General features: G+C 49.0%; 2 protein-coding genes across 2 annotated transcripts; one reads left to right on the top strand and one right to left on the bottom strand.

Moving 5' to 3' along the window:
• Positions 1-214: 214 nt before the first annotated feature.
• On the top strand, positions 215-18,703 carry LAESUDRAFT_736395 (actin-like ATPase domain-containing protein; the record flags this gene model as incomplete). Its single annotated transcript, XM_040910685.1, has 11 exons — positions 215-365; positions 1,106-1,247; positions 8,038-8,126; positions 10,021-10,077; positions 17,202-17,494; positions 17,545-17,602; positions 17,660-17,796; positions 17,849-18,291; positions 18,328-18,435; positions 18,489-18,610; positions 18,663-18,703. 11 exons carry the CDS (start codon positions 215-217, stop codon positions 18,701-18,703), a joined length of 1,641 nt encoding a protein of 546 aa, XP_040765173.1.
• A 154-nt stretch (positions 18,704-18,857) lies between these two features.
• LAESUDRAFT_713541 (uncharacterized protein) lies at positions 18,858-20,627 on the bottom strand (the record flags this gene model as incomplete). Its single annotated transcript, XM_040906979.1, has 11 exons — positions 18,858-18,979; positions 19,016-19,080; positions 19,133-19,175; positions 19,329-19,521; positions 19,620-19,641; positions 19,803-20,040; positions 20,073-20,106; positions 20,149-20,268; positions 20,338-20,435; positions 20,497-20,581; positions 20,613-20,627. The coding sequence occupies 11 exons, from the start codon at positions 20,625-20,627 to the stop codon at positions 18,858-18,860; spliced, it is 1,035 nt and encodes a 344-aa protein (XP_040765172.1).

Here is a 20,627-nt window from a genome sequence, read left to right as displayed (position 1 = left end):
GGCATACAACCTCACACAGCCCAACGCAAATGATATCAGTGTGCCGCTCGTGCTCACATGGGGCCTGCCAGGTACTAGGCCTCTGGCGAATGAATGGGTCATCTCGGTGAGTAGTACCGCTTACTCTGCATAATGCGGGCATGTCTCATCGATGCTTTTTCACAGGCATACGAGTCATGGGGCTCAAATCAGTGGCCGTACTTTACATTGACAGATGGTGGGCTCTACCCCCAACCCAACTCCAGTGAGAACTAATGGCCTCGGAGCATACGACTTTGCCATCAACGAGGGCAAAGAGATCCAATTCACCATCACTGTCGCCGAGAGCTACCCCACGGTCACTGAGATCTACTGCGGAGTGGTGAGTAGCACCTCTAGCATACCTCTAATCACACCGAACACTGATCCCAGACCCACTCCAGGATGAATCGGAGGACTATGCTGTGCTCGCAGTGAACAACGACGTGGACAACTTCTCCCTCTGCCTCTCCTGCATGCAGAACAATCTCATCTACACGTTGAGCATGAACAATGCCCTCTACACCTACAACTTAAGCTTTTGCTACCCCGTGCACATATGTCTTCTTTTTTATGAGGGCTGAAGGTGCCCCGTGGAGCACTCCACGAGCGGAAACAAGTGATGATGGATACGCCTGCTGAGTGCTTCAGACACTGACCCCCACTACTTTCTTACCTTATAATGTCACTGTAAATTGCCTTGCTTTTGTAGCGTACCTCTCAATGCTGTCATAGTTGTTACTTGTACATTTGTGTAGTTGATAATGTGACTTCGAGATACAATTTGCTCATTGCTTATGGATTGTGGACTGATCGCTAGTAATGTCCTGGGACATAATTCAGGTCGGGATTGATACTAGAATTCATAGGAAATCTTGCAAAAATACTCACCAAGCCATTGCCTACATATATGTCATCCTGCTTCCTACATCTGTCCCTTCCGGAGGAAGAGGCATCTCGCCACTCCGATCTGAGATGAACATACGATACCTAATGATTTTCGCATATCATGATCAGTTGTAACTGATCCTGCAGCAAATAGTACGCACATCCATTCCAGCCGTACATGTTTCTCTGGGGGGAACAGATGGCCAAGTCATCTTGAACACCCTGCGCAGGTGGTCCTCTGTGACCTCACATTTCTACGTGGTGACACGAAGACAACATTTAGCACTTGCACAAGCAGCAGCCAGAAATCGAGCCCACCAGCCTGCCGACATCCCCTCTCGGTCCGCCTGATGCAGTTTTCATCATGGCAGGCTTGCTCAATATTTGTTGCAACTATCACACACAATCCAATCAGCACACGCTCGAATCTGTCTCAACAGCACCACTCATCCGCTTCTGGAACGCAGACTCCTCTGCCCTTGAGAGTACATGTGCCTGTTCCTCATCAGTCAGTCTGAGGATGGTGTACTCTACAGGCTCTGAGTCGTCTTGCGCGGATGTGTGGTCGATTCCATTCGCAGTCCCTTTGATCGCGTGCGACGAGATGGTATCGTGGATGACTTCAAGGTGCGCGTTGTACACACCGATGACTTCGTATGGGGCTTGGTGCTATGCTAACTTCAGTGTTTGTCACTAACAGCACCGCTCTTCCATGCAGCTCGAGAGATACTGCAGTTATGTCAGCATTCGTGTTGCCTTCATGGACTACCCCAATACACTGACCGACTTTCAGCTTGACTCTGGTGCGACCCACAACCCAGACATCAATCTCTGCCTACTACGGCGACTCTGACCTGGAAGAGAAGAAGTTCCTTTACGTGCGAAGCATGTATTCCTTAATATATTCAGCATGGAGTGAATGGATAATAATAATGTCATCAGATGAGCAGCACTTATGATGATCTCCCAGTCATCCGAAATCACTGCTTCCACAGTCATAGACATTGCAGAATGAAGGTCATGTAAAAGAGCAATCTCCACCTACACAACAACTCGTTATAAGAAGGTCTCTAGAAGATACTGTACATCATTACTCACCACGTCTCAGCATACTGAGGGTCGATCTTAATGGTTTCCAACCCCTTCTTCCCCAGACCCTCCAGACTGGTAATGGGCATAGGAAGATGCAGCGGCCATGCCAGTCCAGCTGACATAGTCCCCCACCTTGCAGCTCTCATCACTGGGTGATCATCTGCTTGACGAGACCAAAGACAACTGGACTGCAAGGTTCTGCGGCTGCTGCAGATGAATGAGCCATACAAGCTATGGATACGAGTGCCTGCCACAAACCTACTATCTGCCATTCCAATAGCAGACCATAGATAGAGACCGGGAGGTGAACCAAAGATGAGCGTAGCGAGACACAGTGAATCCGGGCTCTGTGAGGCATGAAATTAAAAAATGGAGGTGAACAAGCGTGATCAAGTAGCAATCAAGCGCAGCTTATGTTGTACGTTCAGCAGCAATGAGTTCAGATAATATATAGCTCAAGCTACATCAGGTAGACCTCACAGTTGAGGTGAACATTCTCGATTGCTAAAAAGTTGGGAGTAAGTACTATGCCAGTGGCCCAGGACTGCAGGCTCGTGATCTGCTGGGGCTCCAAGAGGGCATTGGCCAGAACCATTTCATCTCTCATCCTACACGACAAGGGAGAGAGATACGAGCGAAGATAAATAGAAAATGTGGCAATGGACAATGCTAAGGAGCCTCTCTATTACTAGTTCGCAGGGTACAAACCGGAATTGGTGTAAGTATTGATCACTAGTACCGTCTAATCACCACGGTAACCATGCATTGAAAATCCCGTCATAGCTCGCTTGACAGTGGTACCAATACAAGTGTTTGTATATCATGGGATATTGACTCGATTGCGATTGAAGATGCCCACGTCCACTACCTGAATCCATTCGTAGCTACACTCTGTTATCGACACCATAGACAGCTTCTATACTTTGCGGGCCCATCTTTTATACTCCCGTCAGGACAGATTGGCCTCATTTCCACTTCAAGCTGCAACCTCCAATGTCTCCAGAGCTCTATCCCGATTAGATATTGCGCTGCTGTCCTTCAACCACTCAAACATGCTTTGCAGAGTTTTTTTCATCGACTCCAACTGCGCCTTGGACACGCCACCAGTGATGCTTTCCTTCCATGTCAGCTTCTCTGTTCCTTCACCCTGCAGGTCGTATATCTGCCCTGCCACTCACGGATTTGTCACCATTCATTGCAAAAAAGAACGCTGGATCTGGTCATAAACCTGCAGCGCTTGCGGGAGCGTTTCATGCATGATGCGAGGATGCGCGAATAACGTGGCCAGGATGAAGCCATTCTTGTTCGGAGAGTCAGTAAAGTACACAATATGCAGGTGCGACTGCTTACCTCAATTGCTTGCACAGCTCCTGAACCTTGGAAGGGAGTCATCACATGTGTCTATATATCCACAGTTGCATCGGCATGAATGCTAACCGCTTACAAATAGATGAGGATGATACTGACCGCATCGCCCAAAAGTGCAATGCGATTGACCCACATATGTGGGCAACAGTGGAAGGACATGAATCTCCCATGCAGAGATATTGCCAACACACTGATATAAATGCAAAAAACATCATCGTCAAAGAGAAGAAAATGATAGGTTGCAAGAGTCAGCGTACATTCAACAGATCCTGCATATGGGACTCGAATACAGAGAAGGCCTCGATGAAACTTCCTTTCTGCACTTGCGCATCCAGGATCTATTGTACGGTGTGCCTTCTGACGCAGGTTCAGATATGTACGCACTGAAGTTGATCTGTTGGCCCTGTGAAATCGGATATGTGATGACAAACTAAAATGCAGTTGGACATTGCGCTAGTACTGCACTTCCCTCATGACCATGCACTACAATGTGTGGCGTGCTGGAGTCATGTATTGAGACTTTTACTGCATTCTCCATGGCTTCTTTGCTTCCATATCAGCAGGACTTGTCATGCGGAGATACAGTGCCAAAACACTAAGACTGTGTGCCACAGCAAAGCTTCTTAACTGCAGTAGCCACGATGTAGGTGGGGCATCTGAACGATTGCTTCATCCGCCCTCTATTTGTATGCTAACAACCGCTTTGAATTAAAGACAGATAACGTCCATTGGACATCAACTCGCATGCAAACAACGAAGATGATCCTTAGGCCCTGATTATCGTGGCCATCTCAGCCATCTCACTAGTCTCCGGCTGTGCCATCCACGTGTACTATTTCTAGAAAGACTTTGGGATAGCTTGAAACAATCTCCCTCCACTGTCCCAGCATCAACACATCTTCTATTTATCTGCGCTGACTGACAAATGTGGCAACTTTGATTCAGCAAGCAGAAATGCCATGTCAGCGGCTGTTGCCATCAGTCACCTTGAAGCAGACATTGTCGATCACTTGTAGGATCAGTATATGATATATGAGAACTTACATCAAAGTGATCCAGCTCCTCGAGAGACATGGTTGAGCCCAACTTCAAGGTTGTGATCATGTAAGTCATGATAGATTCAGCGGATTGACTGCTGCTGAACTTTTCTATCACAGCGGTGCTGGAATTGAAGGACTCTGCTTCGCACTCTCATTCCACAAGTCATGCGCTAATGTGTCTGTGGACATCTACGAGTTGACTGCCATGCTTTCTGAGGTCGGCGCTGGAATAGATGTATGGCCAAGAGTGTGGAAGATCCTGAAAGAGCTCAGACTGGACGAAGATTTTCTTTCCATCACACACATGAACGATGGGCAGATAGCTCGTGCGTGCACTAATGGGTGCCCAAGACTCGATGCTCTAGACTTTTGCACAGCACATCCCTTGATATACAGAAGGCAGATCAGCCGCAGGGCATTTTCATGGCAGAGATCGAAAGCAAAGTCTAACCACTCACTGCCTCGGTTGCGCGCTCACGCTTTGATCGTTTTAGGTTCATTTGTCACGTATCACAGAGCACACTTTCATAAAGTCCTCAAGAAGCATGTTCCGGACTCATGCAAGCTGCATTTGTCCAAGCGACTGATGAGTTACACCACAAAGGACTCTGGCGAGATAGGTCTACAATTTGCTGATGGCTGTCCTGGGACCTGCGATGTCCTTGGCTGCGATGGCATCAAATCAATCATTCGTGATGTGCTGTATCATTCACTTGCTGAATAAGCCAAACAAGCTGGAGATGATGCCAAGGCTTCTAAGCTGCTGGAAAGGCCAAGCCAGTATGGACCGGGACAATCATGTATTGTAGTCTTGTTTCCAAGAACATACTCGAAGCTGCATCTCCGTGAAACCCACTTTCACAAAAACTGCACATGGTAGGTCACCTTCTTTCCACTAGTCTGCTGTACTCATGGATGTTTTCGATGCATCACAGTGTATGGGCAATGGGTATGCCCCGTTTTCATCTTTTGAGAGTGGCACATCGACTGAATATTTTAATGCTAATAATATGTCTGGAGCGGACAATAGTGATTCGCCCATGCCGAGTCTGAGTCGCAGCGCACCAGTGAATAAAGCCTGTGATACGCAGGTTTCAGGGGGGTTTTCAGTGTGTTTTGGCGAGGTTGTGGTCAATAGCTGGTTCTGGGTTCTGAGTTCTGGGCTGAAGGTTTGATTGGTGTGCAGGTGGCTTCGGGGGCGAAGAGAGGACTGAGGCGCTCTCGGCGAGAATTTGGAAGGGCAGTGCGATGTGAATATGGTCAAGCTCAAGCTTTCTGGACGTACCAGTCTGACCATCTGTGATGAAGAGTATGTATAGGATAGGCAATTAATGCAGCTTTCTTAGATTCTGTGACTTCAACTTGCATGCGGCAACCCTGCGCATAGCTAGCAACATTGCATGATGCATAATCAGACACGGATGAGCTCAGGATAGTGCTGATTGGCCACATGAGACTGCACCACTGACACGTTGTGTGTGCGATGTAGCGCCTGAGGTGGAATATGATTCATTCAATGAGCACGAATGTGCTTGCACTGGGGAACAGAGGCAGTATCGAGTTCATGGCTGACGTCCAGATGATCTTCGTATGACTCATGGAATGCTCATTCATGCTGCAAGAAAGCCAGCAACCATCCCCACCTGCCTCGACTCAAATCAATCTTGTCATTCACATCCCCATCCACCTCCCCTTGCTGTTGCACTTTCCATTCCTCTCTCGAGGACAAGGTCACCATGCTCTCTGCTTCGCAGAGCTCACATGCTGCCCTTGCACACAGTGCTTCCCACCTCTCTTCGCCCACCTCCAAGTTCGCGCGTGACAGAAACACCTCTGCCAACAGTTCCTTCACGTTGCTCTTCCTCTCACCTTGCTTTAGTGCAATTGAGTCGATCCCAGCCTTGGCCTCTGCATCCTTCACGTGCACGAACAAATTCACTGCCTTGACCAGATCCTCCCTCGCTTTCTTTGCTTCCTCGCTATGCAGCACGCCTTCGTCTCTGTGGCCCAGCACCTCCTCGAGCTGCTCAACAATCGCATCACCCATCATGAGCCAACACCATCTGCGTGCCGCTGCCAGAGAGGCATGCCAATGCTCCATGTCTGCCTCCATCTTCATCTGCGTCAGTACCAACTCAGCCCATTGTGCCCAGTACGCATGCTGCATTCTGTCCTCCAGCTGCTCCGCTACACCTAGCACATCTGTCGTGATGTTGAACAGCTCCCACGGGCACAAGAATGATGCTGACATGTCACCAAACTGGCGGAGTGCTCATCCGGTGCGCAGATAGATGCAGGCTTGGAGAGAACAACTGCTGGGGCATGGCCGGCAATGCTGGGCTGTATCCATGTGGGTTTTGCGAGTGTCGACAGTGCAAATGTGGCACATGAAAGATTCTGCATGAGAACTGGTCCATTGCAAGCGTCATCACTTCATGTGCGCTGGCTGAATAGAGGCTCATCCGCCACGACACCAGTGGGCACGCGGCAGCGATCATGGCAAATGGTGAGTTAAGCAGCCAATTTGGCTCACTCATTGGGAATGGCGATGTGGTGAGATGTAGCAGTACTCATCCACGGGTGCGCCCTGCTGAGCAAGCGCCCTTGTGTGCACGACCTTTGCATCGGCAAGACTGATGAGCATGCGCCCCTAGGCGATCACCATGCACCACTCCTCAGCATCGTCTGAGAAGGTGGAGGTCACTGCGAGTCCGCCGGTCTGGCTTGGGAGGTTCTCGCCAGTTTCGAAGACATCAAGTGCGGTGAGCCACCAGTCGTACAGCTCATTAGGCCCACCCGGGAGAGCGAGGCATCTATCGGATTGGATGAGCAAGGCCATGTGGTAGAGTGCCATGCTAAACATGGCGTGGAAGGTTGTGGGGAGCTCTGGTGTGCTGTGAATGGGTGAGCACTCATGGGTGATGGGAAGAGGGCAAACATACAGAGAGCGATGCTCCGGAAAGTCCATGGTCGAGTCAAAGTCGGAGCCCCAGCCATGAGAGAGATGCTCATTAGTGGGCATCATAGTTTCAGGGGAGCGAGTATTGCACCATACGGGCAGGTCAGCGAACACAACAGAGGAATCGGGGTGAATGTTGAGGAAGTGATGGCACTCATGAATGATGGCACGAAGGAGTGGTAGGACCTCTGAGATATTGTCAGCTGAGAAGGGTGGAGTTTAGACAAACACGCATAGAGACAATCAAGGAGCTCACTGGCATATCGATTGAGGGCCCGTGCAAAAAGCTCCTTAAAGTTGCCAGTCATCGTAATCTGTGGTGGTGGGCTGCTTGCCCTTTGAGGAAAAAAGGGCTTCCATGCTGTTGAGGATCGAGGTGATGGTGGCTACATGGCAGATGAGCAGGTGGACAGGCGCATAGTTAGTGTGGTGGTCAGAGAAGGGAGTGCGGGAGCCGGAAACACTGCTAGCAAAGGGAGAAGGGAGGTCGAGATCGATGACTGAGTCTAAGTAGCCTATGCAGTGACGATGCTTGGAGAAGCTTGAGCAGGAGAAATAGTGGTCATCGTCATCGAGGACACTGGCAGCACGAGCATGGGAGAGGGAAGCCGGGGAAAAGGCATGGAGAGGAAGTACTAAATTGGGTGTAGGCTCATGGTGACCTTTCCAGAGCCCTCTAGGTCGCTTGTGGGACGAGTGGAAGGTGGAGTGCGGAGGGGAGAGACTGAGGGTGGTGAAGGGCAGGGAGAATGAGGACCTGAGTCTAAGCATCGCTTGCAGGAGGGGAAAGAGAGGGAAAGAGGCAGACTGCACCTAGCCTCTTGCCATCCAATGAGCAACCATGGCCTACCAAGGCCTCGATGGCGAACCCGACCACTCCCAGTCCAGGTGATCCTTCTCGAGACCTCGCACGCACACGATCAGCGATATCGAGGCCCACATGTGAGTCCGAGATCATGCACTGCCTGTGAATTGAGATGGGCTGCAGCAAATCAGCCGCAGCTCCGTCTTCGCCGGCCGCACTCAGTCTCAATGCAAGAGAGCCGCTGAAGCATGATGATGGGAGTATGCCACTTCATGTAGCCAACGTGGATGAGGAGACTGGGTGACCTCATGCTCGAAGCCTTTTTAAAACAGTTAAGCACCTGCCAATACTGGATGACGTCCATTGTGGCCCAACAGCAGGGCAAGCTCTGCCACTAACACTTGTAATGCACAGCTTGATGTGGCTCATTCACTGGCAGAGGCTTCCTCCTCAGCCTGCATACTGTAGCTGCTGCATTTCCATGCACGTGGACGTGATGGATTCTGATCGAGGTGCTGTATATCGTCATTCAGCCCCATAAGCTACTCTGTTTCCTGCTGGTGCAGATAAGTCGGGTTCAGAGGCTATGAAGCGTCCTGCACTGCTCTTCCATTCCTCACCGAACAGCATGTGGCATACCCTGACCCTGTCGCAGATCGCAACTGACCAAACAGAGCTCAATTATGGCAGGCTCGGAGAAGGAATATTCAGCCACAGATCTTCGGAACAGTGCGCTTACTGCCTCGTTGCCTTGCATCTCTTCTCTCTGTTTTTTGGCCTCCGAACCTCCTCTGAACCTCCTCGATCTGAGCATCTGCAATATTCGACAACAGGCAGTCTCAGCATACCATTGCCACATATACTTATCCTGCATGTTGAGTACTGTGCGGCAGTGCTCTTGCTTCACCATGCATTGTGAGTAGTGACATGCTGGCATTATACAAGGAGAATGCTGACGACGTGCCAAATTTTGGCAGTATTCTGCATGCAAATGGGTGAGTCGAATAACATATGCTGCACCTCACTTCCCATGCACTAAGCTTCTGAAGGTGATCGGATGACAACGGGGAGGGCAATCCTCAGTCTGACCATCTTCCACTCAAATCGTTCGATATTTGCCAGAGCGCTGCCTCTCACATCAGCTCAATAGATGAGGCACCTGGACGAAAAAATTCTATCAATGCTGACATCTTGTCTCAGTCACCATTTATGATGAAAAGTATGCCTTGAGCACGTCTCCACTGTTCTTGTCCATATATTTGCAGAGCGCTGGATAAGCTGCATTGTGTCTATGCATCTTTACTTACTGAGTTGTTGTGCGTTACAGTATCATGCATGTTATCACATGTGAGTGTACTGCCAGCAGGACCAAGTGACTTGCTGACATCACTGACAGTAAGCAGACATCCACAGAACCCGCAAGCTATCATCGGCTTGAAACAATGCATCTCGGCGCTTGAGAAGCTAGAGGTATGAAAGTCCACCTGGAATGATAACGATCGACCTGATCTTTGGTCTGCCAGACTGTCTGGCCTAGTGCAACTCGAGTGCGCATATTGCTGGAAGGCGTGAAAGTGAGGAAAGGTCAAATGGTGCCACCCATGCAAAATCAGCAGAACCAGCAACCCCTGCGACACAAACATTCAGCAGAAGAAGCGTTGGGTGCAGAAAGGAACTCGGACGTCCTTGAGTGAGAATCATCTGACAGACATGCTACATACACTGAACCTGGGGTGATGCAGGCTGCCACAAGATTCGATGAGCATTTCAACCAGCACCTGATGATTTGCACGCTGGGCCTCGATCTGCAAGGAATAGAAGCATCAACCTCATTCTATCCTGGATATCAGTGGTGGCCACACCAGAACCTCAACGAAGCGGTGATGCAGGGCCATATGATGGACATTGTGACTGCAGGCACATCGACAAGCATGTTGAGTGATCCAACGATTCCCGAGGTGCCCTTCACTTTTGATCAGCGGCAGCTGAACCTGAGTTCGTGGAGGGCGTCCACTACTCTATCCTCGATCCTTCTCATCTGTTCCCCTTCAGTCTACACCCATATCCACCGCAACATGATCCCGAATCTTGATGAGGCATGGGCAAGGTGGATGATTTAGCGAATAGCCATTAATTTATGTTGGTCTCCAGCTGCTTGATGTTCCGTTTATGTGGTACCTAGTATACATCCAATCTACAGTCATATGGTAAATGTACCAAGTGAATCGCAAGTATACTGGTGGAGAGCTCTACATGGAAAACTTGTATAGAATGAGGCGATGATGTTGGAGACTTCTGAGGACTGTCATGAGCAGGACATACAAAAGCTGTGAATGTTTGGCCATTTCTTGATGGTATATAGTCAAAGGTTATGATGCCGTGGCTGCATCATGAGCCTGATGCCATGCTCCACAACGTGCTCACCAACGAGGGCCAATGTGGTACGTGAAGATCATGATAGACAACAAGATGATACAGATGCCCAGAAGAAGTACATATGTCCATCTGGGCCCCATGGCATTGAGGATGGGGTTGATGACCAAAACCATTACTGCACTGAGGGAGCATCACATCATATTGTTCTGAGAGTGACATTAGACACGATATGACCGAGAGAGGAGCAAGGAAAGGCATACACATGCTATTATGGCCGCACTCTGTCTCAGAACGAGGTCAACGATGGGGGTTTGCATCACGTTCATGTTCATTACGATGGCATAGCCGACTAGATATGACTTGAGTGGATGAACTGACATGCCCTGTATGTCGAGCACCTTGTACCGGCCCTCACGCTCCTCAATGAAGAGTGAACCATGTCCATGTGGGTTATTGCCAAGGACAAACTGTGCATTCAGGTTCACGCCAGCTAGGCACAGGACATGTACAATTCTGAGGCGGACGCCTCCAGGTTAGGCAGTGGTATAAGTGCACACTCAGAAACAGTGATGACGTGCATGATCCTGAGTGCATTCAGCATGTATGCGTTCATAGCATGGTTCCTATAAAAGACTCAGACTTTCAAAAGGTGCAAAAATGGTAACACCTGACTCGGGAAGCTCTCATCGAACCTCGGGTCGTTGAACCACAACTGATGGTCATGAATCGACAACAGCGCAGATGGGTTCGGCATCGTGCTTGCATGCGGCCGGCCAATCCCCACAATTCTGTGAACAATCAAATCCTTGTCACTCTCCGACTGGCTCCTCAACGACTGAACAGTCACGGCCATCAACAGTCCCCGGGGAGTTGGTGGTATGGCAAATGAGACCGACTTCTGAGTAGCTGCCAGGTGGTCAGTCATGTTGCCACTTTCAGAAGCTTGATCAATTTCAGTGGGGCTGTCGACTTGCTTCTCGTGTTGAGACCCCAGAACGACATCCCGCCCCTTCCTCTCCATCCCTCTCTCGTGCTCCATCTGCACCTCAATCCTCTTGAGCACTGGCAGATCTGCCGGATACATGAAGAATGACTGCTGCTTCTCATTCTGCATCGTAAGCTACGCCTCGGGTAGCGAGATCTGGTGAAGCACCATCAGAAGCGTCAGCGTGAGGACCAAAGATTCAGTGTACCCATCTGCAGAGTAGATGAGGATCTTGCATGGGTGCGTGCACAGTGGGATGAGCTTATCATACATAGAGGTTGAGGTCTGGCTGGTGGCACCAGAGAAAGCATACATTGCAGTTGAAGGCGAGGAAGAGGAGGAACCGGAAGACGATGGAGCTGGTGAGGGAACAGATGAAGACAGAAAAGTCGCAGACATCGATCGCGTGCACATATATGCACTCGAAGTCGCAACCGGAGATGAAGGGAGGAACGAGCTCGGAAAAGGTGACTTAGCTCCACAACGCAGTATAAGCATCCCTGTCGACAGCGCAGACACTGTCACACCCATAAGCAGGATTACTTTTGCTGAAAATGGAATGCAGAATCAGACCGGAGACTAGGAAGGTAACAGGATAAGGGCATGCACCTCCCTCGCTTTCACCAGGCCCACACACCACCAGCTGGATGGCGATCTCCCACGGCATTGTCATCACAAACATAAGTGCACCAGCGCAAGTTTGAGCACCCATTCTCACCAGCGTGCCCACTCGTGCTTCTGGTTATCTAGGACCTGTGCAAATGCCTGGTACCAATTGTATGCATTGATGAGCCACCCTGCCTCAAGATAGCGTTGGAAGAGAATCGTCGTGTCGGGAAGCTGCCAAAGTGCAGGCACCTGCTCCATTTCATCACTGTACACTTCTTCAGAAGTGTCGTGGTCGTAGATGGGCTTTATGTTAGGAGCGCCATTGGCAGGAGGAGCATTTTGGGCAGCACTGATAAGGTCTCTGTGAGCACACGCAAAATTGTAAGGATGCATGAGAGCCGAGAGGATTGTCACTCGAGGGACAGGGTTGATAAGCTGTGCACACAGCAAAAGAGTGGAATTTCTGTCAGCAAGCAAGCAGGAAAGAACATGGCTCATCGAATGCACCTCGGCCAGGAAAGACGTCAGCCCGGTATACCAGATATCCCATAGCAGGCCTTTATCTAGCCGGACGAAACATTCTCTATGGAACGATGAGTATACAAGCTCTGGCAACAGATGAGAGGGATCTACTCAAGATAGCTTATGAGCCACTCCCCTAGTGCCTCTGCAAGCTGTACGACATCAGGGTCTCTTCGAGCTGATGTGATCTCTTCCGCGTCCACCATACTCATCCGCACGTCATCATCGTTCACCTCCTCTCTTGATTGCATATACAGACAACTTGGAATCTGACATGTCTGGTGGGCTTAAGGTTGTAAGCGGGCTGCCCGTACTTGCCCCAGCAAGGTCCCAGAGTTTGATCATGCAGTCAAAGGAACTGGATGCAATCCAGTGTTGTTCACGGCTGCGAATGCATAAGCAAGTGAATCTGCGGGAATGGTGAGGGAGCAGACCTATAAGTGAGACAGTGCACATAGTCAGCATGTATCCCAATCGTGCTAGGCTCTGCAGTGCATTGTGAATGGGGGTTTCACGCTCTGACGGTGCCATCAGAGGATGCAGAGATGACTGTGTGGGCAGTGAGGCTAGGTTGACATAGAGGCGTATGGAAATGCACGGGTTTCATTCTGGTTACATAGGTGCATTAGAGTATGCTTCCATGCTTCTAGGACCATTCTGATGCTGTCCTTGATGTTCGCATGTACCAGCTAAATACTCTGAACGAGCTGAGAGACGTGACCTTCAGCTTGACGGAGTCGCCATGGATCAGGGTGGGTCGACAATATTCGGTTCACGTAAGTTTGTTCCTGGCTGCTTTGAGCACCATTAAAGGTACCATGAGATAATACTCAATGCGAATGAATTCTCTGGTGAATCGATGCGTCACCATAATTATGAATCCTATGAATAAGAAAATATCACAAAGTCTACAGCTGTGCATTGGATCCAACATGCTCAAGTGGCTGGATGGCTAAGTCTCGACAGATCAAGCCCATCAGATTCTTCTCTACCATCTTCCAAGAGTACCATGTGCATGGGTTCGAATACTGGCATGGGCAGAATTTGTCCTGCACTTAGAGCCTAAAGCAATAGCCATAGCAAAGAAGCATGAGGTCAACGATGCATCATGACTGAAGACCCAGGATAAGGAGATTGCAGCCGCAATCGATCGCTACGAACGCAAGAACGGTGATCACCTTTTTGAGTCTATGACATCTTTTACACCTGGTACTAAGGGTCCTACCATAACAATATATAATACAGCTCGAACTGAGGATCATCCCTCAGTTTTGAGTTGGTCTTTTCCACCTTAACCTGGGCTGAAAGTGCTCACCTCACAGCAGCCTGAGTAGACAGTTAAGAAGGCACATAAGATCCTTAACAGACCAGGCCTGAGCAAACCAAAGCTAGTTCTTTCAACAAACTCTCAGTAGAAAGCACAAGACCACAGATGCTAGATGATCTCATGAAGCTGAACAAGAGCAGTTTTGGGGCAGTGAAAAGACTTTCAAGATGCATCCGTGTGGCCCAGATATGACAGATGAAGAACATGGTGTACGTTCGATGTTTGCTCATATTATCGTTTATGCAGGCCTTGCGGAACAACGTGAATGCAGACACATGAAATGAGCAATTATCGAGCCTCAGCATTCTTCAAATGAGGGTGACGAAGATAAGCCTGCGAGTGAAGATGAAGAAGACGAAGAAGGGAAAAGCTGAATACAAGAATGACAAGAGACTGAGCACGATTGCGGATCTAGCACTGATGCACGGGTTTCACATGAAGAACATTGCAAAGAATATATTAACAGTTCATTTTGATCCTGGAGCCATGCACTCCGCTATGATTATCCAATCTCAGAGCAATTCAGAGCAGCGTCCTTGATGAGGCATATAAGATTGCTCAGATCACTCCAGATTGTACATGTCTTGCCTTTCTGCTAAGCCTGTCATTCTCACTGTGTACGAAGATTGAACGCAAATGGAGCTAGCTCGACCATTACTGCCAATTTACAATCTATCGGTGAACATCCAAATAGCTTGTGTGAGCACGGCTCCAAAGTTGATCCTGCAGGATACCCGTGAGTCTGTCATAGTTGGTAGTTGTACGATGAAAATAACAAGCTCAACTGGAGAGGGTGCCATCACATCGGAGAAGCTGACGGATGAATATTACACAGATGCGACTTCAACTCGGGGGAAGAAGGCAGCGGCAGAATCAGGGGATGTCAGCACTATGCTGTTGATACTGATGAGAGATATGTTGACTCTGCCATGATAGATCCCAGTTCTTATTATTCTACGAAGGTGTATTTGCAGATGAGCATGCGGACGATGGATAATTAAGTGCAGTTACCGCAATCACTCAAGTTGTTCCGAGCAGTCTTGACTTCAAGCTCAGTCTTCGCTGTCTGCCTTACCCATGTATTAATATCGGCCCTTGCTGCCGGAAAATGGATCATAAGGATATGGTGAAGGCGGCTTGACAGCCGAGCATCAAAGTAGTCAGTGGTTTCTTTTCGATTGGTGCACATGTTAACTCAACAGTCTGAATTCAGAATCCAACAGAGTGGCCAGCATAACCTCTGTCATATCTGGAAGCCATCAATGATACTAGTAGTGCAAATGAGAAGGAGGTGCGCAAAAATGAGATTCATTCTCGGCATCCATTACGTTGAGCAGCCATTCAAAGCGAACAACCTAGCTCAGCTGCAGCAGATACATTTTATCAACTGATCTTACCAGAGGGACAGTACAAGAAGGTATTATTTGTCTACATGTGTTACTTGTCCCCCCTAACGGCTCTCGCCTTAGGTGCTTAAATTGGTGGAACTACAATCCAGTTCACGGATATCAAGATGATCTTGACAGATGCTTACATTCATGCAGGCCATGTATCTCATGCCACAAGTGCAAGCATCGAAGCAATAAATATTTTATGAAGGCAGCAGAAGGGCAGCAGACCAATCTCTTGGCTAGATTAGGACTCGCTCAGATGCAGCTGAAGAATGGTGGGTGCAAAGTATATTCACGAGGGACTTTCTCATGTGACTTCACAGATGAATCTGTCAGAGCTATATACAAATGGATGGTCTACTGCAGCAGAGACACGGCGGGAAACATCTTATCGAAGCCATCATTCTGCTTGCATGTCATTGGGCAAATCCTACAATCTCGTGCCCGGGCAGGTCCTTCGCAGACGAGCAGGTTTTTCGCAGAGCAGGCTCAGGAAAAGCGAAGGCATGCGAGCTCTTCGACCAGGCCTGCAAGGCTCTCACGCTTGCTGATGATACTTACACGCAAAACTGTGGCCACCTGTCTGTTATTGGCCACTCTATGCATAGGATCGCACAAGATATCGATATGCACGCTAACATTGCGGATAAGCAACGCCAATAGCCAGAGTTCATCAACAACCTTAGAGTCCTGCAATATCTGGAGGGGCATCTCAATACCACGAGCGCAATGTATGAAACTGGCATCGTTCAGGCATCAATGCTGGATGTGGCCATCATGAAAGGCACTTTGATGACGATATTGTACAATTTGACGAAGACATACGATGAGCAGGGCAACAAAACAATGGCGAAGGAGGTTTACAACAAGCTTTTGAATATGGTAGGTCAGTGCATACCGTTTAAACAAATCAGAATGCTGATAGTCGATGCTATACAGCCAAGATTCGTCTTGCACAGATGTTGTCTGATCCTAATTGTAGACACGAAGTCCGTGAGCTTCTTAAGTAAGCTCTTACTTTGCAGACTTGAAGGGGACAGGGAGGTATTGGGGGAATACCGAAGGTCAACTCGAGCTTCATGATGCGATGAGGAGCTACTAAGAGCAGAGAATGCATAGATTCCCAGTATGTGGGTAATTTGGTGTGACGATGGCCTGTGGCTCCATGTGAGGGCTGGATGTAGTGACACACATCTAGCACAAGGAAATGCGACTGTCTTCACAAAGGCATTGAACAAAGCAGGAGACGATGGCACGGTGGGTCCCTGCAGTCATATCGCATCCTAACAAGTGCATCCAGCTTCGTAGCAGACAGATAGCTTCAGAGCATTGTGAAAGCGAAGATGGAAGATGAAATCGATGTCAGGAGTTGAACGTTGGATATATACATTCTCGCACCAAGAGATCCTACAGTGTGACAGCATCTGAGTCGTTGAAAGGCTTGGAGCGCAAGATATGAGTGACGAGGAAGCTAGATGCTGGCGAATACCATCACATGAGCTGCATCATCAAGCACACAATTCAGTCAAGATCAAGCAGGTCATGATAAGGGGCGAAAGACGGTAGAGTCACAGCGAGCTCAGATATGATTGAGGACTCAATGGAATGATCGGTGCCTACTTAGCGTGGGCTGTGACATGCACAGGTTGAGGACAGCCATCAGATGTTGTGATGCAGGCATACAACCAGCAGATATGATCAACTGTGCACTCACGATCTCACTGCACTGCCAAATGCTAGGATATCTCTACTCGTGTCAAGCAGAAAACCCAGCCACTTGACGTGCACGGTGTTGTGAACCCTTTGATCCACAATACGTAGACTACCTCACCGACTCTGTCGACACTTTCCTCACCGAGTTTTCCAGTGCCGTCTCCTCTCCCACCACAGCCGACATCACAAACCCTTTCGAGTCTTCTGCTCCACTTTCCATTCCGCTAGGCTTGACATTTAGTTTTCCAGTGGAACAGACTGTGATAGATGGAGGAAAGATTCTGACATGGACGAAAGGCTTCTCAGCAAAAAATGCACTTGGTAAAGATATTGTGAGTCTGCTCCAGGATGCGTTTGACAGGAAGCACTTGCATGTGCACTGCGTTGTGCTTGTGAATGACGTATGATACTTTAATTATGAGTATCTATCCTGATATGACATATATCACAGACAGTAGGGACCCTTCTGTCACGTGCATATGCTGCAGAGTCATGCTTACTCGAGCGGTGTGTGCTTTGCACTCATAACAGTTCGCATCATCCACTCATTTCTGATGACCCTGTAGGTGCAATCTTTGGCACTGGAACCAACAGTGCAGATGTCGAGAATGTCGAAAACATCACCAAGCTTGGTAACTCTCCAGCACGCCAAAAGGGTGGGCTTATGATCATCAATGCAGAATGGAGCACGTTCAACAACACTGTATGAAGGCATTTGGTCTACTTGTCTTAACACGCTAATGATGTCGTTCTAGCATACAAGTCTCCCCACGGCTTCCTATGATAACAAACTTGATCAAGACTCGATCAACCCACGCAAACAGGCCTTCAAAAAGTTCATTTCAGGAATGTACCTCGGTGAGATCACTCGAAATATCCTGCTTTCCTTTATCGATGCCATGCTGAAGCCACTTCTTTTCAATGGGAATTCGAGCGAGCCACTAAACACACACTATGGACTCAACACGGCAGTAATGAGTGAGGTTGAGAGCACGTGGGAGCTGGGCCGCACTGATGCCGCCAAGGTGAACAGCGCCAATGGACACGTACCGAATTGGCAAAGCATCCATTTCACAGATGCAAAGGCACTAGGCAAGGATGACATTGCATGGCTAGAGTGTATCCGGAAGATCGTGATCCAGAGGCTGCAAGTGCTCGACCTGGAGAACATGTCCTTGCGCGATGCGGTGATTGTGCGGTGAACGGTGTTCCTTGTAGCAAACTGGGTGGTGAGGCTCAGCAGAACTGCTGTCACTGTGGTTCTCATGCAAACGGGCAATGCGAAGCTTAGAGGGGGAGTGCAGGCACTGAAGGAGAACCTCATCATTGGTGTCGATGGCAGGTAGGCTATGTGAAATGAAGTTTTCAGGAGCGAAGGCTGACGGTGATTCACAGTCTGATTCAACACTACCCAAATTTCGAGGCTCAGCTGCACTCTTCTCTCCAGTCCTTGGCAGGTGAGGCAGTGGAAAAGTGCGTGGAGATTGACTTGGCAAAAGACGGAAGTGGTGCAGGAGGTAAGTAATTGTTCATTTCACCGGTAGCATGTTAATTGAGTGTTCATCACAGCCACGCTATGTGCTCTGCAAGCCATTAAACAGGGTCTATAACCAACTTTCCTCTAGCGAGCATCACAAGGATCATTCCATTACATACATCTAGTTACCACCAGCACCGTTGCATAAGCTATTCCTCGGATAATCGACTCTAGAGGAACACCCAAGGCGGTTGCCTTATTTCCCGCTGTTGTTTTAGCTGTCTGCCCTAGCTGACCGGCTTGGTGGGCCCTCTCAGTCTCATAATCTCCTTGCTGTTGTGGATTCGCCATTGCCTGATGGTGGAATCACTGTATTGATAGACTACAGCATGTAGGGCGTCCTCCTGGGCTTAGATTTGAGCATCAGATAAGAATGCAGACTCACATAAGATGCAATGGGCAGGCTGCCCACCCCTACCAGTGTGTCCAGTCTCTAGATCTTGGTAGTAACTGTGCATTGAGTTGCATCAAAAAAGTGTGAAATTAAAAAAAAAAGACTCACCAGTCGAGATCGCTAGGCAAGTCGTGATGAATCGCAAATTGCACTGGACCAGAGGTGAGAGATCGTTGCTCCCAAAAACAGTAACATATACTGTTTGACTTGTCTGTACCCATACCGAATGCAATCTGGGTAATGCTTTGGCCAGCTGTATTTTGGTAGGTACCTCAATGAGCCCTCGTACGGTCGCAACGATTACGTTGTGCATCGAGGTCATGTTCTTCCTTCAACCTGTACATGATCTCCTTGCACAACTTGCGGCTGTGCACATAGATGATTCCGGTCTCACCGGTGTAGCTCTCCTTGATAAACTGCACGATCTCCTGAAGTGCCACCTTCTTCTTCGGCCACGCCTCGTAGTTCAGGTTCAGGCATTTCATCGATTGCAAGAACTCGACACAATGAGAGATTCACAGGAGATGCTTAAAATTGTGCTTCATGTGCGCCGTCGCGGTCGCGGTCAGGGCCATGATCAGAATGCCTGGAAAACCTTGGCAGAAATCGTCGAGGAACTGATACCGTGATCAGAGTAATGTGAGCAAATCAGCGAATTCGAGCAGATGTGTGTCCTACTGCATCATGGAAGTTCCAACCCCATTTGACCACACTGTGGCCCTCATCGAGCACACATCCTTTCAAGTGCTTCTTGTATTATAGCTGCCTCAGTATCAACATCAACGCCGAGCTGTGCTTCAGCTTCTCCGGCATCATGTGTATCAAGTTTGGCCACTGCCGCCTGATCCGATGGAGCAGCCGCCGGCAAACATCCACCTCCTCATGTGTCTGCTCCAAGTTGAAAAATGCGACGTCGATGCCCTTGTCTTGTAGCACTGCCACCTGGTCCTGCATCAGTGCTAGTAGCGACCCAATGACAACGACCATCGTGCTCCATGTCTTGCTGTCCTTGCAAACTGTGGGCAGCTGATAGCACAGGCTTTTTTACCCAAGCCACCTGTGGGCATGAGCACCATTGAGTCCTGTCCGGAGAGCAGTGTGATGATCACATCGAGCTAGTTCACGTGGAAGGACTTGAGTCCGAAGATGTTGTGCAGGTTCTGCATGATCTCAGTGTAGTGAGGTGACTTGAGCAGTGCATCGTCCTGCTTGGCAGGCAGTGATGACGGGGAGGGGATTCCTATCTTGTTGTAGTGTCAGAGGGCCATATGACGACTGGAACATCACTGTATATAATGTCTGAAAGCACGCACCAAGGACAAGTCCAAATGATCTGATGGCAAGAAGGGTGTCGAGGTCATACGGGCAAATCCATTAGCAGGCAAGACGGTTGCATATAGGATTAATTTGACTGGAGAGGACTTAGTTTCCATCTCCATGTGAATTCACGATTCGAGAGGTAACCTCCTCACTTTTTCCTTGTCCCTTAGGGTGATGCCGCTCGTTATCCTTCTGAAGCTGTGACTCCACCTTGACGTGCTTCGGAGCCAGTGCATTCTGAGCATCAGATGAGGACTCGAATGATAACCATTTGTTCGGGCAT

The sequence above is a fragment of the Laetiporus sulphureus genome (genome assembly GCF_001632365.1).
Source record: "Laetiporus sulphureus 93-53 unplaced genomic scaffold LAESUscaffold_15, whole genome shotgun sequence".
Taxonomy (NCBI): Eukaryota; Fungi; Basidiomycota; class Agaricomycetes; order Polyporales; family Laetiporaceae; genus Laetiporus; species Laetiporus sulphureus.
This window is presented reverse-complemented; position numbering and strand designations above follow the sequence as displayed.